We start from the raw sequence: 16,704 nt of genomic DNA on the forward strand, positions 1-16,704 counted from the left end.
CACACACACACACACACACACACACACACACACACACACACACACACTTCTAGCCTCTAATTGCAAGGGATTAGTGTTTAAAATTTTTCTCATCTGTAATAAACACATTTATATTTGCATTGTTTCTGTGATGACCTGTGTTATATAACATTTTCATGATTTCATATATATATATATATATATATTTTTTTTTTTTTTTTTTTTTTTTTTTTTTTTTTGCGGTACGTGGGCCTCTCACTGTTGTGGCCTCTCCCGTTGCGGAGCACAGGCTCCGGACGTGCAGGCTCAGCGGCCATGGCTCACGGGCCCAGCCACCCCGCGGCATGTGGGATCTTCCCGGACCGGGGCACGAACCCGTGTCCCCTGCATCGGCAGGCGGACTCTCAACCACTGCGCCACCAGGGAAGCCCCCATATATATTTTTTTGGAGAGAGAGAGTGTAGCTTTCATCAGCTTCTCAGAAGGATCCATGAATCCCCCCCAAAAAAAAACCCCTCTTTTACTATATTTTCTTCTTCATTTTATGCATATTAAGCACATACATTAGATCAGAGGTTTTAGTAGAATAAATTTTATTAATATACTTTCAAGCCTTATTCTTTATACTTCTTATATTTTAAATTATCATACTATGAAATACCGCTTTTAATTGTCATGGACAGACTACCCTTAAAATTATTAGCATTCACAAAGTATGTTTAATCTTTTCTGAAGATACAGAAAAATTAAAACATTAAATAAATCGGTATGAAAAAATGTTATAATTTATTTAGCCAAGGCATATATATTAACCAGCAGTTCTTCAAAGAGTTGACATTGAGCAGAAGAATGTGAAAATTCAGACTAAAATTCTATCCCCTCATAAAATAAACTCTGCATGCACTTAGCCTCCAAACCTTAACCTGAACACACCTCTAGCAGAGCAAATTTTACCAGTAAATGGCTAGAACCATCAGTATACGTTCTCAGTGTATCAGAATAAAAACAAAACTCTCAGCTGCCCTCAAACCCTTCCTCCCACCCTTCCACACCTGTTTTCAAGCTGTGGGGTCAGGATACTCAGTACTTAAAAATCACAGCTTTTTGTGAAAATATGCAGGCTCCTACTTTCGTCAGATGCTGCTTTCCAAACAAAAAATTTCTTAAAAATCTCCTCCTGGAAGAAAACCTTTCTTTGTATAGTTGTGCCCTCTCCTGGTGAAGGTTTCTAGACAAAGTACAAAGGAATGTATATTTAGGCTCTTCTTTTATGTATAGTTAAGTAGGCCTTTAAAATGCAGAGGTATATGTTTACTTTTTATATAAAATTAATCATCTCACTCCTTTAGTTTTTGAGCTACATGTTGAACAAATCAATTCCTGTAAGTCAAAGTTGAAGAACTTACTAAGACCTTGTATTGATTTTCCCTCTCCTTCCTTACCTCCCTCCCTCCCCTCCCCTTCCCTCTCCTCCAGGAACTAGAAAATATCATCAGTCAGATGATGCATGTGGCAGAGTACCTTGAATGGGACGTCACTGAACTTAATCCAGTAGGTATAGGAATGATTTAACTGTTGGCTACATTCTAGAAGACCCCTTTCTCTTTCATCTTTTTTGCAATCCGAATATATTACTGGCATTTGATTTTTTAAAAATTTTTTATTGGAGTATAGTTGATTTACAATGTTGTGTTAGTTTCAGGTGTACAGGAAAGTGCATCAGTTGTACGTATACATGTATCCACTCTTTGTTAGATTCTTTTCCCATATAGGTCATTACAGAGTATTGAGTAGAGTTCCCTGTGCTATACAGTAGATCCTTATTAGTTTTCTATTTTATATATAATAGTGTGTATATGTCTTTTGATAACTCTAAGTTACTATTTCTAATCAATGGCTGAAGTGGATTCTGAACAAGAAAAAGTATATGTGGTTTTCTGAAGCCCTTAGTGATAATAACTTTTGCTTTTCTTCCTCATGGAAATTAATTTGCATGGTAGTCTAATAGAGGTGTAGGTGAACAGAAGCTGCCAATGACACTGCTAAGGTCATACCATGCCACAAGAAAGTCAGAACTGACATGTTTTTTATGATCGCCATGATCTTCCTTATATGGAAATAGCTAAAATATTCAGTCTAAAAGAGGATGAAGGCGATTAAGAAGACACTAATGATGGTTTACTATGCACAGTGCACTGTTATCTTTGCATATGTGTTATTTAAGGCTCATAACTCTACAAGGTAGATACTACTATTTTATTCATTTTACAGATGAGGAAATTGAGACCCCCAATTTTTTTTCATTTATTTTATTAAAGTATAGTTGCTTTACAATGTTGTGTTAATTTCTACTGTACAGCATATAGATATATACACACACACACACATTCTTTTTCATATTCTTTTCCATTCTGGTTTATCACAGGATATTGAATATAGTTCCCTGTGCTATACAGTGGGACCTTGTTGTTTATCCATTCTATATATAATAGTTTGTATCTGCTAACCCCAAACTCCCAATCCATCCCTCCCCACCCACCTCCCCCTTGACAGCCACAAGTCTGTTCTCTATGTCTGTGAGTCTGTTTCTGTTTTGTAGTTAAGTTCATTTGTGTCATATTTTAGATTCCACATATAAGTGATATCATATGGTATTTGTCTCTTTGTCAGGCTTACTTCGCTTAGTATTATAATCTCTAGCTCCATCCATGTTGCTCCAGTGGCATTATTTCATTCTTTTTTTGTCTGAGTAATATTCCATTGTATATATGTACCACATCTTCTTTATCCATTCATCTGTTGGTGGACACTTAGGTCACTTCCATGTCCTGGCTATTGTAAATAGTGCTGCTCTGAACATAGGGGTGCATATATCTTTTCGAGTTATAGTTTTGTCTGGATACATGCCCAGGAGCGGGCTTGCTGGGAGGCCCCAAAATGTTAGTTACTTGCCCAAAACTCTGCAGCTAGTTAAAGATTGAGCTAGGAAACTTTAATCAAATTGTTTCAAGAAATAGTATCTAACAATGCCTATAAGAGCATTAAAAACCTCTTATTTTCAATAGATTTATACCAAAGCTACAACATCATTCAAATGTGTATTAAAACAAACATGATTCGCAACTTTTACTTTGGCCACAGGAATATTTGGGGGAGAATATTATTATTGATTTTAGTTTCTCTTTGAAACCGACTAAGTTTAGCATATTGTACATTAATTAAGTAAATACAAGTCAATTTTATGTAAATGGTTTATATTTTGTATGAATTCAAAGAGCCTATTTAACCACATCAATTCACATTTATGCAGTCAACAGCATGGTAATGGCATTATTATGTGATAGGAGCGGTCTGATAGCTTTTCCCTTGCTTTGCAAACTAATGCGGTTAAAGTACAACAAAGTCAATGCAATGTCATGGAAAGGGAGAGCACCTTTCTTACTGGGATTGGGGTTTTCCAAGTTTTAACTCAGCTGATTTTTCTTCTTCCTTTTTTTATTTTTGAACATGGAAACACACATGCTGTGCACATGATGAGTGGCGGGTATCATTAACAAAATTGCAGTATGCATATGGAATAATAAAGTAGATGGTGACGTATTTAATTCTAAGAATACCGTTTGATTCATCTTAATACTATTTTCACTGAAATCAAAGGACTCATAAGTTCTGCTGCCTTTTCTGGTTATGTTAATGTAAAACACAGCATTGTAAATGTAAAAGATACATGCACTTTTATGTTCATGTGAATATAATTCACCTATCAATCAAGGCTCTTGTCCTCACTGGAGTAATAGAGGGAAGGGGGTCTTTTTCAATCAGCTTTGAAAGCAGAAGGAGGCACCACCACATCACCATATTTGGCGGTGGGGGGTTTGAGAAAAGAGGGATCTGGATGCTCTAAAGAAGGAACAGTTAGTGGTTGGGCAGTCTAATTAGGACAAATACCTACTGGAAAATACAAATAAAAAGCTATATAGCATTATTAGTCATTTGTGACACGTACTGACAAGTCTGCCCTTTCTGTGGACAGTATAAAGAGTAAAGATAAAAGACGGCTGTTTGCTGTCATAGTAACTGCCTCATCCTGCCTGATGATTCAGCAGCTCTCCCCATTTTAAACACATGTGTACATTTGTACACGTTGTCTGACTCCTGGTAAGTTTGCATAATAACTAAAGAGAATTGTACATTTCAGGTTAATGGCTCAGGGTAGACTGAGATGCCCTCGAAGGGAGTTTTTAAAAACTAACCCAGGTTCTACCATTAGATTTATTAAGTACAGTATGAAAGTATCAGCCCTCTGAAACAAACACTCTGTGTTTTACTTCTCTCCTCATTTGTTCATTTCTGCTGGTTCATCAGAGTGTCTTCAAGGGGGAGGGCCTTTTAATGAGACCTTATGCCATTTTGCCCAATTCTAAATGATTTCCCTTGTCTTTCATTTTGAGCGTGATGAAATAATTATTTGAACATCACTTTGTTCCAAAGAGTCTCTTTCTGCTACCTATAGATAAGTTTGTTTCAATGAAGGAAAATAATCTGATTTTTAAAAACTTGCTGAGGAAAGACACCAATCCACTAAGTTCAGGGATGTTGAGGCAAATAATACTTCTGTCCACATATCAAGTTATTCCATTTATTGCACCTTTTCAAATTTTTCTTCTAATGCTCTCTGTACTTCTTTCTTTTTTCAAGTTGATTAAAAGCTCCATATTAGATAAATGTGGTGAGTTACTTCCTTCACTGCATTCTACCATGTTTGCCACTTTGGTGCCATTAGATGGGAGGTACTTTGCCTTCCCAGCAGCCAGGGGTAATATGTTTGGGTAATATATATTACCAAATATAATTTCTGCTAATATAACACTAACAACACCTATTTTACACTTACTATATATGCTAGATACTCTTCAAAGATACTTATAATGTATTAGCACCTTTGACCTCACAACAACCCTTCGAATTAACAGCTAATATTAGTGCTATGCAGCCGAGTGATAAAATATATTACAAACAGACACTACGGAGAACACTTTAGGACACTCTGTGCAAGTCTTCCTTAGAAAAGAAATCTACTCAAAAAATTATTTGATTGTTTAACTTCTTGGCTCCATTAAGTTCTGATAGGCAGTTAAAAGCAACTTAATTCCTCCGCCCCACACCACTTAGTGAAGAATTATTTCAGCTCTTTGCCGTGAAGTTAATTTGGTCTGTCATTGTCTGGCATATATTTGAATTTTTTAAAGTAATCTAGAGAAAGCAATTAAAGATCACTTTCATGCTTAGAGATACCTTCTTGTTGAAGCTGTACCATCCAGTGACAAAATATTAATAAGTTAAGCGTTTATTTATAAAAGCTGATCAGTGTAAGTAGTCAGGTTTTTGAAATCATAGCAAAGCTACTATATGCTCAATAATAGGATTAACATGGTACCGAGTTATTTAGATATTTACCTCAACTCTCTACCTAGCTGCTAGTCACAGTTTATTATAACCAATTCAGTGCAATACTTTGTTGTGTCATATGAAATTTATTTTATTGATTTATTTCAAGTTTTTCCTCATCTCCTCTTCTCCAGATCCTTCATGAAATGATGGAAGAAATTGACTATGATCATGATGGAACAGTCTCTCTGGAGGAATGGATTCAAGGAGGCATGACCACAATTCCACTTCTTGTGCTCCTGGGCTTAGAAAATGTAAGCATTTACAGAGAGGGGGTGGCCTGGTGGTAAGTCAGTGGGGTTCTCTTTTATACATTTTGATTATAAATTCATCTGGCTATTTTCTACCATTAAGTATATAGTGAGTGCCTGCTTCTAATACGTATGTCACAGTACAAGTTAACAATAACTCCTTGTATAGTAATACTTGCCATGAATATATTAATTCTTTTTAGGTATTACCGTATTATTTAATACATAATCTCTCTCTTTTTTCCCACTATTTAAAGTGCAATCTTCTTAAAAGAAAACATTGACCTTATTTTATCTAATGGAAGAAACATCCCAGTATTATTGCATTCTGTGCTCCCCCTCCCCATGAAGATCTATTTTATTAATAACCAAACCCATACTTGGGGGAGCCAATTATATATAGAGGTGGTTGAGTATATATGCGTGTGTATGCGTGTGTGTGCGTGTGCGTGTGTGTGTGTGTGTAAATGTTTTCCTTACATATCAACAGTCTGTCAAAGTTCTTCCTTCTAAGCCTGTCGAAGTTTTCTTATATCATTGCCTCCAGTGGTAATTAAAACTGGTGGTTTGGGGGATAAAGTAGATCAATATAAGATCAGAATGTGATATGATTGTGACTTTGAGTCCAAATCTTGCTGCCCCGGCTTCGTGTGAATTTTAGTAATAGTTAATTTAAAAATCCAATGAGTCAACGCTAGATTTTTATACTTAGCTTAATAAATAAGAATTAACTATAACATGAGTATAGTAAAATTTATACTTAGATTCAAAGAGTATTACTGATGGAGAGCACCCTGACACATAGAATATTTAGAGTTTTGAGATGCAAGAATGTAATGTCCACCACTTTGCTGCTGACCTCCACATTTTTCATGCTTCCTGTTACCAGCAATAATGATTTTTCAGGTTCAAGACTATATACCACAGTTACTCAAGACACCAATTTTTTTTAAAGACAGTTCTCAAGAGATCTTGCAGTCTGTGTTTGTAAAACATGTGAGAGTATATAAAAATAGGTTTGTACATATTTACATATGGGTTTGGGAACATATAAATGGGTTTCAGATGGTAGAATTTGTCTCCAGTTCACCTGGATCTTCAAATTCGTTTACATTCAGGTTAATCTTAGCCTTCATGAGGCCCATGGGATTTTAGACATGGTCAGAGGCAGGAAAAGAAAAATTACTAATAGATGATAAATAGGAAATTACCCTTAAAGTAAATAATTTATTAAAACAAAACTAATATAGACCTTATTGTTAATAGATACATATTTCTACTTTTTACAAATTAATGAAGCAATACTTCCTGTATCTGATGTTCTTATACTATACATAACCTAGTATCTTTTGTAATAACTTACTATATATCTCTGTATCATAAATATGTGTTTATTGTTTAATATACCTTCTGTCAAAAGCATATGTAAATCAGACTGTTGGGAGAAAACAGAAAGAAAACTGACTAAATGTTAACTTTGTAAGGTTTGGTGTATATTCTATACTGAAAAATAGTTGACAAATGACTATTCAAGAAATTCTATTGATAATGGTTCCCAAAGGGAATTTTATATTTTTAAAGATAAAATGTTTTTATTCTAAATATTTATGGAAATTCTTGTATGAGAGAATGAAAGAAGTAAGTAAATCATTTGGTAGTTGAGAGTTGGACAGGAAAGTACAGAAATGGAGATAGTGTCATCTATATTTTTAATATCACAGAAAGATTTTGAAATAATGTTTTCTTTTGGAAAATATTACTTAGAAATTATTTAGTTTTATTCATAAATACATATATTTGTGAAATTATGAAAATAGCATTGGTAAATATAGTCCACAAATCTATGTGGATTTAACTAAAAATATTTTAAACAAATACAATGTACCTCATCAGTTTCTAGTGTAGCAGTAACTTTATTTCAACGGAATGACAATTCTTTGCCTTTAATGTCCATCAGGTTAATGATACATAATTTACTTTATATTCATATTCTTAGATTTATATTTTATGTTTTTCGTTAAAAGATTTTTTTTTGGAGCTAATAGGAGAAATCGATTCAGGGTTTCAAAGAAACCCAAGCTGTGTTCCAAAGTTGTGTTCCCAGTGATGGCCACTAGATGGCAGGGCTACATTATTTAACATTTGTAGATCAACTTGAATATGAGATTGGATGGTTCCCCTGTGAAGAACAATTCTGAGAGTATTTTTTCACTTCTTAAAAAAAGAATAAGTCAATAATGTTTTTAAAATTGGCTTTTAATAAAATGGAAAATCTATGTAATTATGATCACAAATCAGAGCATCTATTTGTTAAAAACAGCTTTTTAATTCCCAGGCATGGTAAGTGTTTTACAAACCAGTAACGACACAATGACAACTGAGTGATGAGGGCCTTTTTTAGTAACTGAGATTTATTTCCTTTTCTGTAGGCAGTAAATGTGTTTTGTTATTACCTGTAGAGAATTTGATTCATGGTGTCATTCCCTCCTACTTCGCCCCCCACTTTTGCTTATGAGATTGGAAATCTAGAAGCTTTAGGTTGAATTCAGCCATTTATTGTGAGGCCTGTCTTGTTATGTTGTCCTATATATTCTTGTCTGTTGTCAATTATGAGCTCAGGGAGTAGATGCTAATTGATAGTGCATGTTAAATACCACAGTGTATTTGAAAGTGACCGTGGTGTATTAGCCCAATTACCCAGATAAGAATATTGCCCTGGGAGAGCAGTCCTCACGTGAAATGTAAGGTAGAGCAGTTGTGATTTTATTGTAGTTCATTTTTCTCCATCAACAGAATTTTTTAAAGTACTCTATTTTACCTAATACCCATTGTGGTGCTAGGATCAGAATTGTAGTTTATCAGAACCTAATTCTTTATCAAATGCTAGGGAGTAGAAGTCATTTCCTTTCTCTTACAAGAAGTCCTTCACACTTCATGAGACCCAGTATGAAATGGTATAGTCTCTTACATCTGAAGTAAAATCGAGTGTTTGGGTGGCATATGTGATTTTGATTACAATGAAAAATTTATGCCTGAGACTTACTCATTCTTCCTTCAGCATTCATCTCAGTGAAGAATTGCTTTTTAAAAAAATCTTATTTTGAAGGAAAATGATTTTCTTTTTTAAATAACTGTATCTAGCAATAAACTCTGCTCTAGTGATTGGCAAACTTTGCCTGTAAAAGGACAGATAGTTAATAGTTTAGGCTTTGTGGGTCATAAGGTCTCTGTTGCAACTGCTAGACTCTGCCACTACAGTGCAAAAGCCACCACAGACACCACCTAAATGACAGCAGGGCTGTGTTCCAATAAAACTTTATTTACAAAATAGCTTGCTGGCCATATTTGACCCAAGGGCCATAGTTTTGCTGACTCCCAAGTTATTCTATCACTAATCTGTCATACAAACAGAATGAGTGTTAACTCTTTTAAAATTATCTTGGAAAGAGAAATCTGATTTTTTTTTTTTCAGTTTAGCTCAATTAGACCACCCCAGCAAGACATAAGGACTAATGAAGAGATAGTAGAGTGGCAGTGAACGTTATCAAATTGGCCTTCACCCTGGCTTGATTATTAACTAACTAGGTCACTTTTTTGCCAGTCATCTTATCTGGACATGTAAAAAGAAATTAGTCAGGAATATCACTTTCCTTTTCTGATATTCTCTCAGTTCAAACATTTGTTTTCCTCCATGAACAGGATAATTAGTAATGCTCCAATTCCTGAAATCTGTAATCTTGGATCATTATTAGGTTTTCCAAGGAAAATTCCTGAATTCATATTATCATAAAAACGGGAATACACATTTAAATAGGAGCCTGGCTTAAAATAAGGATACCTTCACTTCTTAGTGTTGGATTGTTGGGCCCAAGTCTGGCCTGTATGATTTTTGAAAGGTTATGTATGTTGATTTCACTATATGTTCTCAGAGTCCTCGTCTTTAATCCCTATATATAGTTTAAACTTTGCCATTGATTGAAATGTTTTAGGATACAGTTTTTTGCCTGATTCGATAAAGTGGAAGTAATTCTTTGGTTTGCTTCCTGATTTCTGATGAAATGTATCCCTTGATGAGTATGAGGGAAAGCAGAAGATGATGTATTCTTAATAGACTAAAAGCTGTATTTGGAAAACTAATGTTTCACACTCTATTTTTTAAAATTTAATTTGATTAAGATGTTCTGCTGTTTGCACAATCTAGAAAGGAGTTATGAAGCTGGATAAATGCAACAGTTCTTGAGATTCCACACTGGGTCATTCAAGGAAAATAACCACGTGATGCTACTGACAGTTGAAATGGCATTTGAACCTTAAGACTATTAGGGTCTGAGCCTGACTTCAGAAAGTGGGATCTGGAGATGGGCAGTTGATTGCAGCTCCACTCAGAATTTTAAAACTTCTTTCTGCCTTCTCTTTTCTCAGGCTTGATATAGTTCATCTTTTTGTCTAAAAGAACAGTTTCTTTCATATCATTATAATTTTGGGGAGGCCTTGAACAGAAAAGTAAGGTAATTTAATGGCACTCATTATTTCTTGAGTTGGAATCCATGTGCTACCTTAGCTCTTCTATGTGTCATAAGTGAGGTCAGTTGGAACAGGGACCTGGCTAGGCAGGGGGATGGGAGCATTTTGGCTGTGACATCAGTGAAATTTCTCCTTGAGGTCCTTCGAAAAAAATGATATTATTTATAACAGCCCTAGTTCACTTGAACACTGTCTGCAATCTTTGAGGTATTTACAGAAAAAACTAATACTTCAGAAATCACTAAGATAATGAAATAGTTTTCAATATTTTCCAGAGAGCATTCGTCCCTTCAAAGCCTCCTTTTGACTTACAAGGGATTAGAAGGCGAGGAAGACCCTGGCACTCCCTCTCTGTGTTAATTTGCCTGTGTTTCATTAAACGTTTCTCTGACACATGCACAGAACTGAACTGCTTCATTATAAAATACAGTGTTTACTAAATATCAGGAATAAATTTTTATTAAGAGTAATGTCTGGTAATGAAAAAACCAGTAGAACACAACTTTTATGAAATAAAGTATCATAAACCTACCAACATCCTTCTCAAATCTTTTGGCTGAAACACTGGGATGTTATACAACTCAACCCAATGATGGTAATAATATTTGCTGTTTATATAACACCAGTCTTCTGAGGAGCTAAATTGACTTCACAGGTATTGTATAATGAAACCTCACACCATGGCCTGGGTGAGGAAAGTGGTTACTTTCATTTTATTAGAGAGGAAAATAAGAAAGGTGAAATGGCTTATCCACATTTTCATCAGAGGCCAGGAATCAAGCCTTCCAGATTCCCTCTTCATTGCTTTTTTATAAAAATGAATTCCTCTCTACGACAATAAATATTTATTTGCAGTGGAAGTACTAAGAGGCGTATGCTCTACTGGCTGATAGAATATAGTAAGGGACAGAGTCTCCCCCTTCCCCAGTAAGTTTACCATCTAAATAAGACAAACAAGACAAGACATGAAAATACATAGCGTTGGCGTTTAATTTGCGCTGCTTAGAAGTGGTTGGCTCCTGGTTTCAATTTCTTCTCTTGAAGTCACATACATATTTCATCCTCTGAATATTCTGGCAATGTATCCGGCTAAGAGCTATAAAGTGATTTAATTTGTTTTTTGGTAGAGCATTTTATGTCGGGGTAATGGATTTGTGCATCAGTGGCAGCCTGTAACATGGCTAAGTGTTCTGATTGACAGAACACCCACGTTCAGACTTGTTTATTTTTTGATAAGGAAAATGCCAGCTAACTTAGTCCATATGTGCTCTTCAACAAGAGAAGGCTTATTCACATGTAATGGACACTCATTTAAAAATAAAATGACAAGGCTTATAAGAACAGTAATACATACGAAAATTAAATTTTCTTTTCTCCTTTTCACTTAAAAATGTCTTTTTAAGCATTAATCTAATTATTTAAGCTAATACTTAATGCTAACTATCAATATGTTTGAAAAAAATTAACCTCGTTAACTTTTAACATCAGGCTATCTTACTCTTATTTGAAGGAATAGAAATTTTAAAACATGGATAGTTTGGAAGCTATAGCAAAATTAAACAAATATATAAAGCATTCCATTCACATAATAAAGATACTAGAAATCATATGACTTGAGTAGACCAGAACTGGATTCAGAAATCACTATAAAATCTATTTCTTAAGCTTTGGAAAAAAACCTGAAACACCATTGTCTTCTGATGTCTCCTCCATGGCACCTTCTGCAGAAGTGCTTTTGCTGAGAACTTGTTAGTTCTTTGTCAGGAAAATGAGGCTGAGCATTGTCAAGAACCATGAAGGCTCTGAGAGTTACCCTACTTGCAAGTGAACAAGTGAGCTTGCCACAGTTCCAAGGGTGCTGGCAGAGGACATGAGTACCTAGGTCAGAAACAAAAACTTGTTTACTCACAGCAAAGAAGCAATAGGAGCTTCACATCTGAGCTAGTTCTCCTGGCCCATAAAGTCTCTTAGGGGTGATGGAGAGAGGTCCAAGTAATTGCCTTGCACAGCATCAGAGCTCAGAACCCCTGGCTTGGGGAAACTAAATCTTTTATAATACACAGTAAACAAACTTGCTAAACCTTTGCTTAGAAGGGAGAAATTATCTTTATTACACCGGACAGTAAGGAAACCTGCCCTCTGCACATCTCTGTTGTGCAAGGCTGTATGTTATTCAAACAACTTTGAAAAGATAACTTGGAGAAAAGGACAGTTCTTCTGCTTACAAAATGTGCAGAAATCCAAGAGACCCATGGAGAATTATCTCCCAGAAAGCATTTTCATTAATGTTTCATATTATGATGCAAATTTGACATTTCTGGTTCTAATGTAGGAATTAGTTACTGTGGATTCAATTGGGTACTTCAAATCTGGTGGTTTATCTCTTGATAGGGAATAGGAAAAAGTAGTTAGGAAGCATTATTATTAATATTTTATTATCCAGAGAAACAAAATGATCTGGACATGTTTATACTGTCTCACTACCACAGAATTTGTATTAGTGCCCCAGCACATAATAGGTGCTCAAAAAAGTATTAGCTCAACGTGTTCTAAGAAGTATGGCAACTTGACTAACCTAAAAAACCATGACCTGCAGTGGTTTCTATAGAATACCAATAAATGATGTCTAAAATTAATCTGAGTTTGATATAGTTTGGTACATGATGTACAAGGACTACATGTTAATACAGAAAATGATGGTAATAAAAGTAATGATGTATAAAACTTCATTTAATATCTTCACCTCCTTGTAAGGAATCTTAAGCATCATATTATTTCATTTTACTTCAATGTATCTAATGTATCTAACAGAGAATAGCTATTATAATATTATATAGAGTTTTACTTAGAAGAATAAATAATAATTACAGTCGTTTTGCTAAAATGTGAATTAATTGAACTCAAGGTTTTATTGTGGCAAATAATGGTAGAGACTGTTATAAGTAAATACAGTAATATAGTTGTAATATTTTTGCCATCTTTCCATGAGATTAAAATCATTCATATTTTGTAAAAGAGAAGTAAAATAATAATGTAATTAGAGCCTCATAAAAGTTTATGTTTTTAAATTTTCTATTTGAGACATACAAAAATATATTAGTGTCAATTATAACATATAAGGAATCCCCCAACTGAAGGCTTAGAATATCATGAATAACTTACTTTTAAGTGTCATTCTTTCCCATCTCATCCCACCCTTCTACCTCCTTATAAGAGCTAACCACCATCATGAAATTTGCATATTCCTACCATTTAGCAAGGGTTAACATATTCTGTCAAGGTTTTCATCTCTGAGAATCTTCCACTCAAGAGTATTTTCTCTTCCTTTAGTCACTGATTTGTTTATGGAATTGTGCTAGGAGTAAAGTATACAGAGGTGAGGCAAACACGCCTCTGTTTTGAGGAGTGCTCAGTTTGGCGGACGGTTATGATGGTTGGGACCTGCTGTTGAACTGTTGATGTTAGGCAAGAATTTGTGGGTTGCTATAGCATCCGATATTTGTTAGCAGGATCTCATTCCACTAGAGCACATGTGGTTTTCTAGACTCTGTGGCAATCTTGGAGAAAGTCAGAGATGAAATAACAGATTGTCTTCAAATGCTTCAGTCCAGCTCTGAATTTTATTGGCACTTACATATTCCACTGTTTACTTCATTAAGTGAAATCTTTTTCTCTTGCGTCCCGTGCAGAATGTGAAGGATGATGGACAGCACGTGTGGCGACTCAAGCACTTTAACAAACCTGCCTACTGCAATCTTTGCTTGAACATGCTGATCGGCGTGGGGAAGCAGGGCCTCTGCTGCTCCTGTGAGTATGTTTGCTTTGCCCGGATGTCATCACCTCTGGTGAGAAGTGATTGATTTCGTGGAATAGTCCTATTTGTAGACGGAGTTAAGAAATCACCTGACCCTTCCCGTACCTATGATTTATCTTTCCCTGAAGTATGTTTCTGAAGGTTTAGATCACTCTAGTTTTAACTTTCTTCAATTTTGGAAAACCTTCTTCTTGGAAAAGAAATAAGGACATTTCCCAATTTACTAGCCATTTTCTTTCCACTGTAGTTTAATTTATTCATGGTTCCCATTTCTTCTGGGAGTATTATGAAAATATCCATTGGTCTCTCATATTTATATCTTATGCATATTTGTCTTTTTTCCCTCCCTAAGTTATCGTTTTATTCACATTGTCTTCCTATAATGAGCTAATTCCTTTCAGTTTTTTAAAGATAATTGATTATCAGTTTCCATTCAAACTAAGAAATCACAAGGAATACGCACTAATCTTATACCTCAAGCATATGATTCTTAATTCTATAACGAAGAAAATCTAATATATGGTTAATGGATATTAGACCCCAAAGTGTTGCCAGTTCATGAATTGTGGCCATTATTTTTATTTCGGTACACTTATCTTTACAATATTTATTTTATTCTATGGTGTACTTTTTGGTAGTATATGTAACAGTTTATAAAAGGCACTTAAGAAGTTTTAAATAAACAACATGTATACCTGAGGAACTTTTGCATTCCCTGATGCCTCTGCTAAAACAGAGGGAGGGCTTCCCTGGTGGCGCAGTGGTTGAGAGTCCGCCTGCCGATGCAGGGGACATGGGTTCGTGCCCTGGTCCGGGAAGATCCCACATGCCGCGGAGCGGCTGGGCCCGTGAGCCATGGCCACTGAGCCTGTGCGTCCGGAGCCTGTGCTCCGCAACGGGAGAGGCCACAACAGTGCTCTCACTGTTGAGAGAGAGTCTCCCGCGTACCGCCAAAAAAAAAAAGAGGGAATATTGAGTCCTCCTCACTAAAGTGTGACTTTGTCTTGGTCCAGCACGTTGTCCATCCACGCCCTTTTCTGCAGTGTATGGAGTTACTGAAATTGTCAAGTTTATTAGACATATCCCATTTTCGTGCATTTATATTAAATCTAATTTTTTACCTGGCTTCCATATAATACATAATTTTCAGATATTATTTTTAGCTAACAGCTTCTTTGGTAGCATATTTGGGAGTTGACTTTCTCTCAGATGTTTTATTTTACATTAAAAACCATATAGTAGGTACACTTTTAAATGATTTCTTACGTGTTTAAGGATTCTAATAAAGTTACGTAAAATTACCTCGTGCCGCTTTAGAGGGCAGTTTCTAGTGGCCACATTTAAAAGGCTATGTATACCAGAACATTCTCCATGTACAAAGGAAGTAATTTGTTTTCAAAGTTTTATTATTTTTAAGGAAAATAATTTTTCATGGTACTGTCTATTGATGGGAGCTTATGAAACAAAATGGTAATTCTCAAATAACATGGGTAATATCATATAAGAGTGAGAACCTTGCTCACAAATCTTAACTGATTACTGTGCAAACGTAATACTCAACATTATTGCCAATATGGAAGAGAAGAGAAACTGCATTTTCTTCCTCAGTGTTGCCAAAGGAAATCACAGAAGTGGATATCTGGGAATAGTTTTACTATAGAAATATTATATTTTCATTCTAACTACATGCAGTGGTTAATTTTTGTTTGTTATATTGAGAGAGCTGCTGGGTTGTTTTTTACTTAATTTTTATTCTATGTGTTTATGCATTTAGAATTCTTAATTTGAAACCAGTGTTTTATTAAAGAATATCTGTATATGACCCTGAGTTATATTGAGAATCAAGCCATGAAGTAATTTAAAGATGCCAATAAAGTGTACGTGTTGGTTTTTTCATATACATTATATGTTTTATATACACACAGATACATATGTTTATACATGTGTTTCTATACATACTTGCAGATACATGTAAAATTTTGCATATATATATATACAGTATGCTGCCCAGCAAAGGTTGTTCCTTTTGGACAAACAGTGCCACGATGGCAATGAGGGATGAAGTTAGGTGAAGGCCTGGCATATGATGAAATCTCTTCTCTGGAAATAGACTAATCAGCCATTTAAGGTTTAGATAAATCAATAGACAAAATAGCATAGACTCATGGGCTTTTATTCCCATGCCCGCCAGCTGCTCTCATGCCTATACTTTGTAAAATATAGATCTCTTCCTTCTAGCAAATGACACCAAGCCATTTGGCAGTCATCAATTTGTCTTTAGTATGTTTGTCATCTGGGAATTATTGTGAAAAATTTGAGTGAGGCCTGATTTAATTAAGCATTTCCTGCTATTGCCATGATAGAGGAGTCTTGGTTCTTCACATGCATAATATTTCCTGTACTAATTGGCCTTTTGTATTCCATGGTAGAAAACAGTCGAGTTGGACTTTTCCTTCATGTGGCTGATTGGATTGATTAGGGAGCAGTGGCTATGAAACGAGCTTCTGTTAATGTCATTCTTTCTGTATAAAATTGCAATCAGGACCAGGATTAGCTCTGAATTTGCGTACATGTTTCCTTTCAGTTTGCAAGTACACAGTCCATGAGCGCTGCGTGGCTAGAGCACCTCCTTCTTGCATCAAGACTTACGTAAAGTCCAAGAAGAACACTGATGTAAGTGTGTGGCCA

The 16,704-nt window shown here is 35.3% G+C and overlaps 1 protein-coding gene across 6 annotated transcripts in view; it reads left to right on the plus strand.

Moving 5' to 3' along the window:
* Positions 1-16,704, plus strand: part of DGKB (diacylglycerol kinase beta) — a 703,373-nt gene that overhangs the window by 191,732 nt on the left and 494,937 nt on the right. For all 6 annotated transcript variants that reach the window (XM_029233668.1, XM_029233663.1, XM_029233664.1 and 3 more), the window contains 4 exons: positions 1,456-1,530; positions 5,562-5,681; positions 13,892-14,009; positions 16,601-16,689. In XM_029233668.1, coding sequence (XP_029089501.1) covers positions 1,456-1,530; positions 5,562-5,681; positions 13,892-14,009; positions 16,601-16,689 — 402 coding nt within the window. The remainder of the gene's footprint in view (positions 1-1,455; positions 1,531-5,561; positions 5,682-13,891; positions 14,010-16,600; positions 16,690-16,704) is intronic.

The sequence above is a fragment of the Monodon monoceros genome, unplaced genomic scaffold (assembly GCF_005190385.1).
Source record: "Monodon monoceros isolate NGI ecotype Baffin Bay Population unplaced genomic scaffold, NGI_Narwhal_1 Super_Scaffold_2, whole genome shotgun sequence".
Lineage (NCBI taxonomy): Eukaryota > Metazoa > Chordata > Mammalia > Artiodactyla > Monodontidae > Monodon > Monodon monoceros.